The 18335-nt window shown below is 38.7% G+C and overlaps 2 protein-coding genes across 14 annotated transcripts in view; one reads left to right on the forward strand and one right to left on the reverse strand.

The window, feature by feature from the left end:
• The window catches only part of SEMA6D (semaphorin 6D), a 589434-nt gene extending 586736 nt beyond the window's left edge, over positions 1-2698 (reverse strand). For 6 of the 10 annotated variants that reach the window (XM_072345130.1, XM_072345125.1, XM_072345127.1 and 3 more), the window contains exon 1: positions 2332-2605. The gene's annotated coding sequence lies outside the window, so the exon portion shown is untranslated. Of the gene's footprint in view, positions 1-2331; positions 2607-2660 lie in introns of those variants that run through there. The other 4 variants (XM_072345121.1, XM_072345119.1, XM_072345120.1 and 1 more) reach the window with 2 other exon arrangements.
• Positions 2699-2702: 4 nt separating this feature from the next.
• The window catches only part of DMXL2 (Dmx like 2), a 45370-nt gene continuing 29737 nt past the window's right edge, over positions 2703-18335 (forward strand). For all 4 annotated transcript variants that reach the window (XM_072345103.1, XM_072345105.1, XM_072345104.1 and 1 more), the window contains exons 1-12: positions 2703-2920; positions 8145-8270; positions 9902-9973; positions 10621-10699; positions 11317-11470; positions 12155-12221; positions 13831-14009; positions 14706-14889; positions 15215-15389; positions 16208-16444; positions 17016-17293; positions 17500-18196. In XM_072345103.1, the coding sequence (XP_072201204.1) occupies positions 2834-2920; positions 8145-8270; positions 9902-9973; positions 10621-10699; positions 11317-11470; positions 12155-12221; positions 13831-14009; positions 14706-14889; positions 15215-15389; positions 16208-16444; positions 17016-17293; positions 17500-18196 (2335 nt within the window). In that variant the 5' untranslated portion in view covers positions 2703-2833. The remainder of the gene's footprint in view (positions 2921-8144; positions 8271-9901; positions 9974-10620; positions 10700-11316; positions 11471-12154; positions 12222-13830; positions 14010-14705; positions 14890-15214; positions 15390-16207; positions 16445-17015; positions 17294-17499; positions 18197-18335) is intronic.

The raw sequence follows: 18335 nt of genomic DNA on the forward strand, positions 1-18335 counted from the left end.
TGAAAATATCCTTTCCTACAACAAATGGAAATAAGTCATTTCTCCACAGCTTCTGTGTAATTCTTTTCCTGTTTATTCTATTCCTGTTTTCTAAATTGGGATCTTTCATTCGCTCCCCTCTCACTCCTTTTGGAAAAGCAGAAAGGAAGTTGAGAATCCCAACATTTGAATACTTACACATTTATTTTTCCTGTGTAGTTTGGGAAACCAGAAAACAGATAAACAGTCATCCTCATATACAATGCAAAGTCTTCAGAGGTCATCTAATCCACCTTGCTAGACGTAACCAGGAGTTAAAGTAACCTCCACATTCCTAACACATGCTTTGATCTCCACCTAAGATGCCGCACCAACTGTGGAGTATTAGCAGGAATTAAATGGACTTTTGGTACACTTGTGCTCTCCTGCAGTAGCACGGCTTCTTCTCCTACAACTCCAATAAATTCCAGACAAAACAGGGAATTCCTGGACAAGCAGATTACAGCAGAAGTATTGAAGACACCTTTCTCTGTAACCCTAAGAAAAAGTAATTGAACAAAGCAGCAAGCTAGAAAGAAGGGAAAAAAAAAAAGAAGAAAAACAAGAAAAAAAAATAGAATGAAGGCCTCTATGTTTTGTGGTTTTTTTTAATATATTCTAATTTCTCAGTGAGAAGGAGTAGAAGGGAAGAAAAAAGACTGCTTTGTTCTCTTGTGCATAATGATCACTGCTATACGCACTGAAAACTACTTCAATATGATGGATTTAAGTCATAAAAAAGGATGAATCAACAAAGGTAAATAAAACTTGATTTGTCAGCAAAACTCAAATGGAAACACTTGTTTTCAGAAAGAATGTGAAGGCCTTATCTGCATGTACTTCAGAACAGTTCTTGCTAAAGGGTCTGCACACAGAGCTGACCATATGTCATGGTCATATCTATAGGTTCCCACAACCACAAATACAGTATTTTACTAGGAAAGCCTTAATCTGGTGTTATTTTCACTTTAAAGAGGAATCTTACCTGCTTCAGAGTAACACGTGTTATCTGTCCCAGAACAAAGTCCCAGTGGAATTAGAGAACCATGTAAGTCAGACACTAAAAAGTTGCTCAACAACCCAAACAAGATACAAGTCCTTCTTACAGTTGGCATGGCCAGAAGTTACTTGTACTGTTATTCTGGCTTGGTAGCAGAAGACTGGGCTGAAAACCAAACTCCCACCAATTATATCTGTCACCTAGGAAGATTGAAGTGATCCTGTAGGTACTGTGCTTTCACTTAAGACTCCACGCCAAAAAAATCAGATGGGTTTCCTACACATGGGAGAGGACAATGCTTTCCTTAAGATCATACTGTTCTCCCATACCATTTAGTATCATGGCTACCTCTGCTAGCTAACTGTTCAATAGCTACATATTTTTTCTGCTATTAGTTGGATTGAGTTCCATGGGTTTCCAGAAATACACTGATTTTGCCTTTAAGTCCTGCTGCATTCATAAAGGTAAGTTGTAAGTGAGCATACGTTGTGTGTGGAAGATCAGTCAGAAGCTTTATGGAATCGTGTCAGTGGAAGCATCCCATAGTAGCTGCATGTGTAACCTGTGAAGATTAAAATGGCTTTCTCTCTGTTTCATCCCAGTTTGACACCATTCCTTTTGGAAAGGGATTGCCATTAACTAACGTGGGAATAGATCGAACCTTATGAGTGTTTATTTTCCACTGAAAGATAACTTGACAGAATCAGGGAATCACCACGGTTGGAAAAGACCTCCAAGCCCATCTAGTCCCCTTACCACCAGCATTTCTTTACTCAACCACATCCCTCAGTACAACATCTAAATGATTCTTGAACGCCTCCACGGATGGCGCCTCCACCACCTCCTGTTCCAGTACCCAGCCACTCTTTACCTCGGCATTCTGCACAAGCTCATTTATTCAGTACAACACGTGATTTCAGGATGCAGCATAAGGCGAGATGAACCACGCAGTCCTCGCTGTGGCAAAACCGCCATCGACTCAGGCTGAGCTTTGTGCTTGCCATCGCCACCAGCACAACTGCAGGAGAACCGTACCCACAGAGTGCCAAACATCAAAGGATGTTCCATATATGACGGGACGCTGCATACAGAGTACCTTTATTCCCACAGCAATTTGGAACCCCCACAACCAACACTCAGCCTTTCTCACACCTCTGAGACAGACACATTTACCAGGTTCCGGTGCCGTGCAGCTCCCACACACACAATAGCCTCGCGGTACTCCAACTGAGGTTGCAACCATGTTTCCAACGCGAGGCAGCCCGCGCACCTCGTGTAGTAGTTTGACCACCGACCGTTAATAGTGTTCTCACCACAAATGGATGTTCACGAGGCAGGAACATCCGCTTCTAACCAGCACACAGCGGTCCTCGCGGCTCACCGACGTGGCGAGGAGTTTCCCTCGCACCGCCCGCACCTGAAGCGGCGCAGTGCAGAGCAGCCCCGCTCTCCCTCCCTCCTGCGGCCACGAGGCGCCCTGCTGCATCCTCACCCGAAGGCGGGCGCGGAGCACGTTCCGCATTCAGGTGCCCCACACGCAGGTTCCCGCGCCTCCCCCCCCCAGCTCCGATCCATCCGCCCTCGGGCGCGCGCATCAGGGCCGTCCCAACGGCTGCCGCTCGTGCTCCTGCGCGCGCCTCACCTGATCCGAGCGCTGCCTGGCGCGTGCGCCGCCTCTCCCTGCCCCCCCCCGCCTTTCCCGATTCCCTCTCGCGCGCGCGCGCTCGCAGCGGTGGCGGCGGGCAGGGCCCGGGCCCGTGCGGGAGCGCGGCGCCATCCGGGTGTCGTTTTCTCGCCCCCGGGCGAGCGGCCGCGATGCATCTCCACCAGGTGCTCACCGGAGCCGTCAACCCCGGGGATAACTGCTACTCGGTGGGCAGCGTCGAGGACATCCCCTTCACGGTGAGGTGTGGGGGGGGGATGGGGAGGGCGCTCTGTAGGCCCGAGGGACGCCGTGGGAGGGGCCGGAGGGGATTAACCTGCCGGGGCGGCCCGCGGGGTTGGGGCCGTGCGAGGGCGGCGAGCGGAGGAGGGGTTCTCTGTGCGGCGGTGCGGGCCGGGAGCTGCGCGCCCCTCCGTGCGGGGGCGGTTCGGTCGGGCGGTGCGCGGCTGTAGGGGGCCGCCCGCTGCTGAGACACGGCTCCGTCTGGTGCTCCCTTTAAGGAGAGAAAGAGAGACGTTAAGTGAATTTGAGGAGTCTGGTAACTTGCGCAATAAACGCGTTCATCACCCAAGGGCTGTTTGTTTTCTGTCAATGGTCACGTCAGTTTTCCCGTCTTTAGCCTATGCTGGTCGGATTGTAGCGAGCGGTCACAGCTGCAGCGCTCGGCACGCCGCATCCCAGCAGTGTGCGCTGCCTGTGAATGCGTTGTCTCGCTAGGTTCCATACTAACGTTTGCGAGATATTAACTCAACTACAAACCGAATAGACGATGTAGAGCGTCATTTCTTGCCCCAGCCAGCCATCGGCTGACTTGTCCAGCATTTAAAGCCTGCTTCAGGTTAACACAGATGTCTGATTTTGATATCTAGTGCTGAAATTCATACGGAATAGAGGGTGCCATCTTTCTCTTTCCTTGTCTTGCTGCTGTGTAGCCGTGCTGATGTTAAGGACCTCTTTTGGTATTTACACAATAATAATACAGTCATGTTCATATATGAATTGTGTTTCCTTTTGCTGTACCAATCTGAAGAGTCTATACAATAAAAGACAACTTGATGCTGTTTCTCATGACAGTTTTAATAGCATCCAAAATGAATAATAACATAAATTACAGCTCACATAAGACTTTACCAAGAACAGTTTCTGTTGTGATTTTCTCTTGTAGTTGTTGTGTCTTGTTATTCTATCAAAACAAACAAACAAAGAACCCCCCAAAAAAAGGGCAGACTCCTGTAGTAGCATGTTTAACTATAGAGCTGCATATAACAGACCTCACTTGCTCATCTGGCTGCTGTGTCCAAGAAGGAAGTATTAAAGAAGGAACTACAGGGATGGGTCTGACAATGAATGCACTTCCTGGACATCCACAGCTGTCACTTTCCTCTTTGCTTTTTCTCCCCTCTCTGTTTTTGATATAGGCTTTAAATTTCAGGCCAGTTTAGCCAGAGCACAGATGATACATTCTGCCTAATAAGTGTGCTTGTTTAGGGCTTTAAGTGAATGGTATCTAGTTTTTCTGAGCACGAGAAAGGGAAAATAAATAATTTTGCTATTAAACCTTTTTAATTTGCTAAGAAGAAACAGGTATTGGTGACTCCATTAAGTGAAATGAATCCAAAGGAATAGGTGCCTAGGTCCATCCAGTTAGTAGTTTTTTTTGTTGTTTTTGTTTTAGTATTAAATGACAGTTTTGTCATTCAGGTAGTAATTCCTCACGCTATCCAAAGTGCTGTGAGCAGGGCTTCGTGTTCTTTCAGCAGTTACCACTAAGCATGTCTCACACAGCAGAGTACAGAAGTTACAGGTGGTCAGAGTTGATCGCTATGCAAAGGGGTCTTACGACTTGTACACCCTGACTGACCAGAAAAGGTATCCATTATCTGAACCTTGTAGAGCAACCTGCAGCAAGTATGTTTTTTAAAGGCTGTAAACTACCTCCACTTTTCAAACCATGTTTGGTTTCACTTTGCTTAGCACAGTGTCCTACAGTATCAGTGCCTAAGCCTGGATTCAATTAGAGCTTTGACGTTCATTTCAATGGGCTCAGATTTGGAGCAAACATTGGCAAACCACAGCTGATTAGCTGCCTGTGGATCCTGCAAGTCATCCTTGCATTCTGGCACTTTTGCAAATCCATTTAATTTTCTCTTTAAAGTTACCAGTGACATTGGAAATGGAGGTTGGCAGGTATTCCATGTGGGTGGTTTTGCTGCACTGGTTTCATTCAATGACAGCTTACAACTCTGTTTATCTAAGGCTCCTGCACTGCTGATCCATTACAGTATCTCTCAGCATGTTATTTTCCATCTTTCCTTTTTGCTTGGCTTACCAGTTTTCCATTCCTTCCATCAGGCTGTGCAGATGATTAGTTTTGCTACGAATTCTGTGGCCACTGTTCTGGCAGGAGAGATTTCTGTGCTGACACAAAGGATCTCCTTGAAGATGTTGTCAGCTGAGTCCTTCAGAAGGAACTACTGTTAAATATTATTGTTGCAATAATAACAACTGGGGAGAGGGAACTGAAGAGGGGAAACTAAAACATATTAGAAAACAATGTACTAAATCCTCTTCCTTCACAGGGTAAACAGACATACACAAGCATTAACACTTTTGGTTTGTCCATTACCAACTATACACACACACACAGGCATACATGTTTAACAACAGTAAGCATAACTGAAGTTGAGAAGTCTTTTCCTTCCTCTGTATTATTTCTGAGGCACGTGTCTGTATCTCTTTCAAGTCAAATTATCAATAGCAGCAATGAAGAAAAATAAGGCATTTACAGAGTTTATGATCTTAAGTGGACCAATACCTTTTTTTTTCTTTTCTTTTTCTTAATTTATCAAACAACATTTTCAGATGTGTCCCTTAGTTTGTTAGTAACTACGAGGCAGACAGCGGAACAAAAACCTGAACATGAATGTTTGTTGTTTTAATTGCTTACCCTTTGAAGCAGGAGATTCAACTGCTGGTGAATATTAGAATTGTAAATAAAATATTGGAACTCCTGGACCTACTTTTGTTTTCCTGTCTTCCTGTGGGCATTCGTAGCATTCATAGCATAGTCTCCATTTCTCTCACCCCACTTGTTAATGTTTGCTAAACTGTCCAGCTTTCCACACCACTCATAGAGTTTGTTTTGCAACAAAATCCAATATGAGAAGTTGAGCAACAACAAAGCAGAAAGATTTTCTGTTCAGTGCTAGAAGTTGCTTCAGTATCTCAAGTCTCTCTCACTCCCACTTTCTGGAAATTATTATATTCAACTTTTGTAATAATTTGTACCCTTCCAGACTGGGTGTAATAATGCATGGCCTAGACACAAAAGAGCTTAAGGTATTTTCTTACTCAAATAACCTCCCTTTAACCACCTTCTAGCAGTTGGTTCCCCCCTCCTTCCTGCCTGCAGTATACTGATACCTCAGTATCAGTTCCTCAGAGCTTCCCAGAACAACAGCTGTAGGTCTGAGGACTCGGAAAGACAAAACTGCATGACTTCATTTTTGTGCCATGGCCTTGGAAACCTTTCGTTCTAGGGTTTGTGTACCCAGTTCTAATTTTTGCGTGCAACTACATGGTTGCAAGACTACTTGGACATTTAATTGCTGCATCAATGAGTACAATGTGTATTTTCATGTTCAGATAAATACTTAACAAGGGGACCACATTATACAAGACCATATGAAAAGTCTGTATTTAGAGCAGTGACAACAGTACTCACAAAACCAGGTGTCTGCAAGCAATGTAGTTATTGACCCTAACTATCTTCTGATTGTAAAATCCATAACCATATTCTCAGTTAATGACTGTACTGGTAGACATCCTCTGGAGCGAGAAATTGTAGATGCTGTTAAAAAAGATAAAAAAAAGACAGAGTTGGAATAGTCATTTCATTAATAGCTTCTTCCCAAGGACTTGCACAACCACTTACTTTAAATAATGTAGTAGCAAAAAGGTCATTTGTAGAAACAACAATTTTCTAGGCTTCAGGAAAACTAATAGCAAAACATTTTATCGCAGTTCTCAAGTCTTGACATTTTTCTTTGTATATTTGCCAGTTCTCAAGCTGGGAGACATAATATTCTCATATGAAATCCCACAATCCTTTCCCTTAGAAACAAGCATCAGAATTCCACAAGTCTGACAAGACACGTGTTGAGATTCTTTAGCAAGCCCAACTGCTTGACAGCTGGAGGAGCAAATTTCTTCAGAGCTGTTACTGATAAAAATAAAAGCTAAATGTTTTCTGTATTGCAAGCAACACAAGGCCTTGGGGAAATGTTAGCACAAGAAGAAGTTTAAAGGTCTGTAAATCAGACAGAAATTAACATGAGGTAGAGAAAAAATTCTACAGTCTGAGGGTCTGCTTTTTCTATTTATGTTGCTGTTCCCTTCCCGTTTCTAGCAGTGATTATGCTCTTTTACCAAATTCAGCCTTTTTCAGAAGTTAACATGTAAGGTTGTGAGATCTTGTAGACTTCTCTAGTTCCAGTGGTTTTCCTACACCACTACCTTACAGTGACCAGCAACAGGCATTAATCTTGGAAACCGATAGAAATACTCACTAGACAGCCTTTAAAATGAGTGAACTCAAAAGACAGGACTAGGCCTCAGTAATTGAGAAATTATAGTGACAGAAGCAAGGGGCAAGTGAAACTGACAAAGTGATTTTATGGCATCTGGAACTGACTGCTGAGAACAGACACATTCCTGCTTAATTCAACTGCTCTAAAATTTGGGTCTACTGTATTACAGTCAGTGGCAAACTTCCTTTAAGGAAGGCCCTATGACTGTTTACTTTAAAGCAGCTTGTTAGTAGATTGATGAAAGAAAGGGATTTCTCTGCTTGAATGTGGTACTTCAGTGCAGCAGATCATCTGGAGAGATTATGGGGCTTAGAGAGCACAAGGACAGGTGAAAGGTTGGCAGACGTATGTATTTGTTCTGCCCAAAAAAATAGTGCTGCAAGCTAACATTGTACTATGAATTCTTACATTGTTTATATTGTAGTTTGTTATCTATGAGATACAATGTACCCAAGACAAATCCTTGTTCTGCAGTATTGTAACAAGCATTATTTTAAAGCCCAGAGAAGCTCAGTATGTTCACATCTACTTATAGAAGACCATAACCACCCCCAACTGTAAATTCTTCAGATGTTAGCACTGTCTGCTCAAATTTCTCTTCCCTCCTGATCATTGTTCCTAATCTGAAAGGCAGAATAACTCCTAGGAGTTGATCTGTACTGGTTGATTATCCTGTTGCTGCTACCAAGTTGATGAGGAATGAGCTCTCTACATAGCAACATAAGTTCCACTACTTGTTTAAATTGAGATATTTACATTTATTTCATAAGCATAATTCTAATAATGATTTGGTTGACTTTTTAAATGATTTAGTTGCTTGCTTGTTTGTTACTTAATACATTTTAATTTGTATTTCATCTAAAAATCATTGCAGGCCTATGGTTCTGGTTGTGACATTGTTATTCTGGCAAATGACTTTGAATGTGTACAAATTATTCCTGGTGCTAAACATGGAAACATTCAGGTCAGTTGTGTGGAGTGCTCCCAGCAACAAGGCAGGGTAAGGATTGTTTTTATTCTATTCTTCATTTTTATATAGGCCTAAAGAAAAAAGAATAACTCAAACAATTGAACACAAACTTTAATGTTACTCCTGAGCTAATTAAATGCCAAAGATTTTTACTGACCTGTGATTTTCAGCACAATTCAGAGGATTGTTTTAATACAGTTCAGTTTTGAAAATTTTAAGTTGTGGAGCAGGGAGAAGGCAGGAGTTCTGTTGTAACAATGGATTTTATACCTTTCCAACACGTGCAATACCAAGCCTCTCAAAATGTCAAAAGACACGTTAGTTGCAGAATAGTAATGGTATTAAAATTCCTGCTTCTGTGATTCCCATTATTTTCTGCTTGTGTAGAGCAAAACAGGGCAGGGATAAATAATTCATGTCTACATACACGGGTGTTTGTGTGTCCTGCAGAAAAATAAATTGGACGCTCTATGTTTTTTCAGAAAAGCTCAGGCACATTTACAGTGTTTCAAAGCTCTGCAGTATGAGCTGTCATAAACGTGTGGCCCTTGACTGGCTACGTGGCTTTAATTTTAATCCCCACGCAATGCTAAACACACAGTTTGATTGCTGTGAAAAAGAAAGAATACTTCCAATGAAATATTGGAGAGCACTGCGCACAAATGTTGCATTTCAGTTTTATTTGCCTTCCACTGTTACCAATTCAGGCGAATTTTAGAGATAAAGGCCCCTGCACTTCAGCCATGCAGGCCCAGTGGGAAGAGATTCCATCTTGCACAGGTGGCTTCTGCAAGACTGCTGTGAACCTCTGCAGGGTTCTGCATTCAGGACTCTGAACTCGAGTCTTTTTTGGGTTGGTGTTTATTTTAATTTTCTCCCCACCATGTGAAGAGGAAGTAAGATTTCATAAGAAATGTGGTGAAACATTTGCTTCATTTCTGTGTTGAAGAGAATGTGAGGAACTTTAAGCAATTGTTCTTTTAAAAATCTTTTATACAAGAAGACAGTTAAGTGCTTGTCAGAAGCACATCTAAGCATTTGAGTAGTGAGAGTATCACTAGATAAATTACTGATAAAGCCAATTGTGTACATGGAGGTTTCTGTAAAACAAGCAAATGAAGAAAATTGAGTGGTACAAGAACTTCAGTTATTCCATTACTATTTGTCTTCCCTGACAATGTATTTAACTATTCAAAATGGAATCAAATTTCTTCCCCTTTTCTAGTAATTATTATTTAGTGGTACAAAATGGAACATGGGGTCACACTGAGACCCAGACACTCATAATTAATTCATTAGTTAGTTGTAAAGTAGAGAAAACGAGCAGAAGTATCAGTTTTCCCTTATGCATTAACAGTAGTTGCCTTAGAAGTATGTATTAGATCTGATTGACAGTGCTCATCCCACTGAACAAAGTATCTTCCATACTTATAGTTAAAATCTTATAGATGGACTGGTTCAAAGGTATGCATCTCTGATCTCCCTATATAAAGTATTTGTATAATACTCTGAATAACATTTGTATTCCTTTTACTTGTTAAATGTCTCAATATTTAAGTAGTACTGTGGAAATTCTCTAGATTCTTCCCAAGATTGTGGAGCAGTTAGACTTCTCTCCTAATCTTATATCTTGAGTCTTTTGTTTGTTTGTTTGTTTCCAGATTGCAGCATCATATGGAAATGCTGTTTGCATTTTTGAGCCACTTGGTATAAATTCTCATAAAAGAAATAGTGTAAGTATTATATTTCATGATTGTAATTCATTTTAGGTTCTGAAGGAAAAGTATGTCTGTCAGTTATAAAATTGGCACACAAAAAACTAACGGATACACATTTCACAACATCCGTAATGATGGATAATAATAATAAAAGAATAATAATGGATGAGAAGGATCTTCCACTGTAAGAACAGAACTGGGGATTGCAGTGCTCTCAAGTTCACAACATTTGATGCAAGAGTGACATAGCAGTCAGCTCAAATTCTTTTAAATTGACATGACAGGTCCATAATAAATAAATAAGACTTGTATATCAACCAACTAGCTCAACCAAGCTAGTTCAAAGAGCACAGTCATGGCCAAGCATCAAGTGTTAACTGTGTTTGCAAGTGGGCTTTGTGGTGTGTTGTATCCATACTGCCATTCCTCTTGCTGTTATAAATGTGTGACATAACTAGTTTATAGCAATCTACAGATTCATTTGTATGTGATGTGACTCTGTGATCTGTTTAATTTTTATAAAACAACTGAAATTATTCAAGCCAGATTCCGCAGTCTACCACAGGGTCCTGAATTTGTTTGTAACAGCTTAGTGAGAAAGAAATATAAATGCCATTGCCATTGATGTTAAAATTAATGTTTACTGTTTTTTTAAACTGCAGCAGCTCAAGTGTCAGTGGCTCAAAACGGGGCAGTTTTTTCTCAGTTCTATGACTTACAACCTAGCTTGGGATCCTCAAGGTAATGTGATATTTGTGATGCATTTGTTTAGCGTTTGTAGTTAAAAAACTTGAAAATAAATTATTTTTACTGAAATAAAGTGGGAGCATGAATACAGACATTTTAGATGATCCATTCTTGGCAATGTAGCATCAGATAAAATGCATTCGTGAAGGTGCTATGCCAAGTATTTGAGTGCTTTATGTAAGATCTTAGTTTGGGAATCACAGTGTTAAGTTGATAACTGCCTTAAATTACCACAAATAATATTTTAAATATATTGCTGACTTATAATAAAACTCCACCAAGGGAGAGATATTGATAAGATATCATTATCTGAGACAGTAATGGCTGTTTAGCACCTTCAAAGGTCATAATTAAAAACAGTCATACAAAGTCATCTTAAAAACACTAAACTCTAACAGTTTTTCTTGAAAGGCATTATAATTACAAAATGTTTTGATAAAAACAGATGTATGATATGATTGAATCATAGCATTTCATTTTTAAAATGGACTTTATAAATTTGAACGTTCAACCTGTTTTTAATTATTTTCATCAAAATATGATTATAGACATTGAACATCACTATGCATGTATCAGTTTGGCTTCACGTCTTCAATGTTACTCACATTCAGGTAACAGGCTGCTGACAGCAACTGACTATTTGCAACTCTGGGCCCCACCTTCCAGTGACATTCTGGAAGAAGATGAAGATGATCCTGACAATCAGATGAAAGATGATAAAGTTCTCCCTGTTCTGAATGACTGGAAATGTGTCTGGCAGTGCAAGTGAGTGAGGCAGTTCTCATTTTAAGACAGATTGCAATGTCAACTCATATATCGACCCTATCTTCTTTCCAAAACTGTATTTTAAAATACGCTTTGAAATAAGCTTAAAATGTCATAACATTCAAACAATGAAAGTTACTCCAAAAAAAAATAACTCATTGTTTCAAGTGACCTTCAGTCACCTGATTACCACATCAAAGGCTTAACTGTAGCCCTGGCAGTATGTATAAATTGTCCCTGTCTTCTCATCTTTGAAAGTCGTGCTGAGATACTGGATGTGACAGAGGAGCAGCAGCAAGCAGACATGCAATGCTGATCAAGATGAGAGCTGTTTGATGCCTTCCTATCACTTGTCTTGGCCTTTGGGAGTAGAAAAGCAAGTGAAACAAACTTCACTTCTGTGATCTCATTAGATCTAGCCTAGGTTTACCATATTTAAAACAACTGATTTTTTATCATGCTGTTTTTCTCTAAAGAAAACCATATGAAAATGCTAAATACCGTGTTTTCTTGTTGCAAATACTTTTTATGCTTCTGCTATACCTAAAGTATGCTTAAAACAACAACTACAAGATACAAATATAGTTTAATTAACAAACACTGAATTAACTAAATACATGTGGGGTAATAATGTACAATAAATAGACTTTACTTACATTTTGAAACTTTACTCTTGTTCTTTAGGACTGCAGTATCAGTACATTTGATGGCATGGTCTCCTGATGGTGAATACTTTGCAACAGCTGGGAAGGTAAGAACAACAAAAACAACAACAAACTAGATAAGTTCTTCAGTTGTGTTCCTTTGTTTGATGGAAGAAAATAAGTAATATGGAATAGTCCTATAGCCATGTATTCTACTGTTGTTTGAGCTAAGTAATCATCTCCTATGTAATGCTATATTTGCATGTAACTCCACGCATTTCAACAAGAAATTTGCTTTGGCTGTTTACTGTTACTGAATACTTCAGAACTGACTTGAAAATACGGTGACAGTGATACAGATGAAGTATACTTAGATGAACTTTCAGATATGCTTAAACAATTCTTCATCCTTTGTTTGAAATAATTAGGGTAAATATTACATCATGATGAAAAACGTTAGCATTTAAGCAGGTGTAATCTGCATATCAGCATACAAATTAGAAAAGATTTTCTGTTTACACTGAAGGCTGAGTTCAGTTATCAGTTCTGAACTTCTAATTCCATTTGTCATATTTTTTGTCAAATTGCTATTCAAACTAAGTTTTCAACTAATAATTCTCTTTAATGTTACCCTCTTGTTTGAGTTTCATGAGTCTGGATAGTTGAGCATTTATTGCTCGTGCTTAATATTGGTCAAATGATAGGAGAATTTTAGAAACCATTATCTCCTTGGACTTACAAAAGAGGACAACAGAATCACAAGCTGTCATTACTTTAAGACTAAAAACCTAGTAACGATACCTTAAAAATATTACATTTAATATTCACAACTTTCATCATAATATTTAACAGTTCAGTCTCTCAGACTTCCTTCTTGCAGAGTCTGGTCAAATACTGCTTTTGACATGTTTGACAGGAAATAAATAAGAGCTCCCAGAGATTTGTAATTTATGTGCTTATTCCATATCCACACTCCCTTTCCAGTCCTGAAATTCAAGGATGTATTGCACAAATGTATACAGTGTATTGTGGTCATACTTGTATTGATGCCCTTAGTTCACATCAGCGTAGTCCTACTCCAGTCCCACTTATCAGCATTTGAAGTATTGCTGCATTTCAATTTTGTTGCAATTAACTAGATCAGTAGTATCCAGCCAGTCAAACTGGAAAGGTAGCACACGTGGAGGGAAGGTTGTACTGTGCAGCCACTCATCATTCATGTGCCTATACTCAGCAGATAGAGTACTTCCCACAAAAATCAGGCTTCCTGTGCATGGGAACCCCCAGGGACTTACAGCACAAATTTTCCTAAGGGAGAAATTGACTGGTAATGAGTTTAATATTGCACTGTGAGTGGCAGCCTGTTTCTGGCAGAGGAATGGATGTAGGATTTTAGCACGCATAGGTAATATGCAGAAAACGCAAAGAGAACTGAGAGGAATGTAGGGGGACAAATGGACTGCAAGAAAAATTACTTCTGGGAGTGGTGTGTTCCCAGCAGAATATTTTTTTAGTCCTGCAACTTGTTCCAGGGTGACTGTGAAATTTCTGGTCTCAGGAATGGGTTGTCTGCAAAACTGCAAATAGTTCCGGGGCGTAGGTTGAGTATTCATGAAAGGTACTGAACAGCAGTCTCGTACCATTTTAGTATTTTCTTTTTGTGACCTTTTTCACTTATAGCTAGCTAATCCCATGTTATTTTGCTGCTTTACCTAGGATGATTGCCTCTTAAAGGTTTGGTATCCTATAACTGGTTGGAAGTCATCTCTTCTGCCCCAAGAGAATGAAGAGAAGAAGAAATGCTCAGGGGTTGCCAACTTCTCATTTGCCTATTTAGCTCATCCTCGAGCAGTGACAGGATTTTCATGGCGTAATATTAGCAAGTACATGCCCAGGTTTGAAAGATTTAATTTTTAAAACAACCAACAAACCAGAAAGCAAATATTTGACCAAATTGTTGTGGTTTTTTTTGTATTACTTTGTTTTTTAAAGCACTGCTTAAAGTTTGGCCATGAGAACATGGTTCAATTTTGCTTTGAAGAAATTGAACATATCCAGCATATATGAAGACATCCATTCCTTATTACAATGACAGTCACGTTAATAGGAGAGACTTATTCTAAAATATGGTCTGAGCTTCTCAAGTTCTGCCAGATGTTGTGACACTGGAAATAAAATTTTCCTTTATGCAGTTAGCACTAAATCAAATCTTTTCTGAACCTTGTTGTATGTGCTGCTGTTTAATTCATTGCTTGATTCACTTTTCAGGAGTTAGTAAAAATGTATGTACTCTTCACATTATCCAGCAAAACAATAACTTAGACAGTTCCATAATTGCAGTTTTATAATAACTTACGTTTATCAAATAATAACCACTCCACGTTCACGTGCACTTTTGCTAATAATTTATGAGTTTATCTGTCAGAATGTTGGAGATCATTACTGTTATAAAACCTTTAGTTGAGGGAGAGGAAGAAATTTGGATGAAGTAATGATGACTGCTAAATACTTGTATATTCTCCTGATTTTTGCTGTGTCTTTATTCACAATTTAACTATATTGAGTAATATTTTTGATATGTTTTTCTTTAGGGGTTTAGTCTGCAATGTGTTACTCACATCATGTCTCGATGGCATCTGTCGACTGTGGGCAGAGACACTGCTACCAGAAGATACTCTTCTGGGTGAGCAGATATGTGAAACCAGCACTTCCAGCATTAGCAGCACCATTTCTCAATCTGGAAAGCACAAAGACAGAATACAGCATGCACTAGAGGTACAATACTTGTCAATTTTGTATTTCAGGATTGTTAAAACTTGTAAATGTTTACTAGAAAATTTATACCGTGGAACACTAAGATTGTGTATTATTAATTATTATAAGCGTAGCAGAATAGTCTGAATTATTTATAGAACTATATTATTAATCACTGAAGAAATAGGAGATTTGTAGTTCTGCACCTAAGCTACACGTTCTTAAATTTCAGTCTGCTTTTTCTGTAGCAGGAAAGGGAATCTTAAAGCCATAGGTTTTACATTAATATTCAATTATATCTTAATCTTTTTAGTGTTTCTTAAATTGTTTTTTCTAACCATACCAGACAATTCACCACTTGAAAAATATGAGAAAAGGACAAAGGAGATCTTCCGTTCTTGTTACTCACACAGATGTATTGCCAGATCAGCAGGGTACTCATGAAGTTCAGCGTCACATTTCTCATCACGCAAATGCACTCGGTCACTTCCACATAGCAGCAAGCATCAACCCTAATACAGGTAAAACACAGCCATTTATCAAATTCTTAATAATATATTTGCACAATATGGAAAAAATAAATAGAGGGGTCTGAGGTCCATGTTCTTTGTTCTGTGTCTTTGAATACCAGGTATTCATAGGAAGAATATTATTTCACAAGTCTTTTACTTGGCACAGAATTTTGTAAATAAATTGGTCTGGTTATTTTAATTAATTTTTTTCTTTTTACCAAAAAATCAGACTTACAAAATAGTTGTGGTTGAAAGAGACCTCTGGAGCCAATCTTGTCCCATGTCTCTGCTTAAGCAGGGTCACCTATAGCCAGTTACCCAAAACTTTCAGCATTTTAAAAATCCAAATTAAATTTATTTTTCCATATCAGAAGGTAAAAGAAACTACAGTATATGATGAATGAAGTATTTTAACTACAGAATATACAGAATGAAGAAAAGTTGTACAATATTTTTTAGGATGAAACCACTGTGTTTTTTGTAGAAGAAAAAGATGAAAGGTCCTACTTTACCTAATGCCAGGAGGTGAAGTGGCAGAATTGCAACTTAAGAAACTGATCATTTAGATCTTGTGAAGTTACTATTCTCATCACAATCAATTTATTTGTTACTTTACTGATATTAAACTGTATTTTTATTGTTTTTCATTCATATGTAGAAACTTGAACTGTATCCTACTTTTCCTAAACTTACAGGCATAAATTATGTTCTACCAAAAATGAGTTAAATATTCAATTAAGAAATTCGTGTTTGTATTTATGTAAGTACATAAACATTTATTTAGATTTTAAGGTACGGGTTTTTTATTTATTTACAACTGTCCACAGATATTCCATCTGTTTTGGCTGGAACAGCTTTTAATACAGATGAAGGCAACGGAGGCTTCGTTGTTCACTGGTTGAATAATAAGGAATTTAACTTTACATCATCTATTGAAGTATTTATGCAGCATCTAAGAAGACTTTCTGAACAACAGCTAGAAGAAGATTTTGACGATGTTGAGGTTGAAGAGCAAGAAGAAAAAGAAGAAAAAGAGAGAGGTTTGCGCATGAAATTAGATCATGGTTAGTAGTCTTGAGATGTATAGCACAAGAATTTTGAAACACATTTAATTAGTGCGGTAATTAATGCAAATACTTAGCAGAGGAATCAGAAGTGATAATATTTTATTACTAATCTAAAATAAATAGATATAGCTACAATTTTGCCTCCTCTAATAATTAGGTGACATGAAAAACTTAATGAAATATCCGATGTTGGAAGGCAATAATGATTTATACAGTGAAAAAGAAAGGTTGCTTTGTTTTTCATATCTGTTTTGGAAATACTTCATAGTTAGGAAGTTAAGACTAAGACTTGCTTTTGATTTACCGTACAGTCTGAATGTCAGTAATAAAGCATAAATTGATGGTAAGCTTTAAGGAGGGTTGGACATTCTTCCATCTGAATGAAACTGCACTCTGTCCAGTGTGAGCAACTGAAAGTTGTACAGACAGATATTTCTACCCTTAGTTTACATGAATGTTCTTATGAGTTAGTGCTGTCAACAGATTTAAAAAGATTTTGTTGTTTGGAATAGAAACTGTGGTAGGGAAATGTTTGAAGTGGATTAAACACATTTTTTTTCTGTTGCAGACTTGTCTATAGATAGAGAATCAGAGACAGGGACTGGTACAGGCTCTTCAGAACATGAAGATGGAGAACGAGAGGGAAGCCCCAAAACATCTCTACGAGGAAGCCTACGGATGCCTCTTCCAACAGTTTTGTTAGATCGGAAAATTGAGTTACTGCTAACTGAATGGAACAGAAATCCAGATATGCTTTTCACTATTCATCCTGTCGATGGTACCTTTTTGCTGTGGCATGTGAAGTATCTAGATGAATACACTCCAGGCATCTTTCGCCAAGTTCAGGTGTTGTATATCTGAAATTGGTTTATTTTTTATGATCCGAATGGAGTCATTGTGTTCCTGCTATTTAAATCTGGTCATCAGAATGAATTTACTTATATTTAATCTTTTTATCTTTATATTTAACTTATTTATGAATTTACTTACATTTTTTTGGACTTGCACTGAGCTCTTATATTCTAATTTTATTTCATTTTTTTCCCTTTCAGGTTTCATTTTCTTCTAGGATTCCTGTTGCATTTCCATCAGGAGATGCTAGTTCCCTTAGCAAAAATATTATGATGTATGCTTGCCCTGTCTTATTAAAAGATACCGGTAATGCTGTACATCAGAAAACAATGGACTTTTCAGATAAAACTCTAGAAAATAGAGAACCAGGCTTTGCTCAGAGCAGTACAAACATGAATATAATTTCTCCCATAGTAATGATGATTTCCAAACATATAGATGGCTCCCTAAATCAGTGGGCAGTTACTTTTGCTGATAAATCAGCTTTCACTACAGTGCTAACTGTATCACACAAATTTAGGTACTGTGGTCACCGTTTTCATCTTAATGATCTAGCTTGCCATTCTGTTTTACCATTACTGTTAACATCTTCTCATCATAATGCTCTATTAACTCCAGAATCAGACAGTTCTCATGTCTCTGACAGAATAAGCAGGGTAATGGATCCTAGTAAACATCTGAAAGGTTCTTCTCGGCAACAACTTAAAAATGCAGCAACTCGTACATTTCATGATCCAAATGCAATCTATAGTGAGCTGATTCTGTGGCGTGTAGATCCAATAGGACCTTTGTCATACACTGGAGGAGTATCCGAGTTGGCCCGAATTAACTCTCTTCATACTTCCGCTTTCTCCAACGTAGCGTGGCTCCCCACACTTATTCCCAGCTATTGCCTTGGTGAGTACTCTTAGCATGATCCCATGTAGAATTAACACTGGTAGTCGTAGAATTTATTTGTATTAGGCAAACTATTGTTTTTTTGCATTTATGAACAGTATTTATATACAAAAGGGAATCTTTCTTAAATTATTCAACT

This window comes from Excalfactoria chinensis, chromosome 10 (genome assembly GCF_039878825.1).
Source record: "Excalfactoria chinensis isolate bCotChi1 chromosome 10, bCotChi1.hap2, whole genome shotgun sequence".
Lineage (NCBI taxonomy): Eukaryota > Metazoa > Chordata > Aves > Galliformes > Phasianidae > Excalfactoria > Excalfactoria chinensis.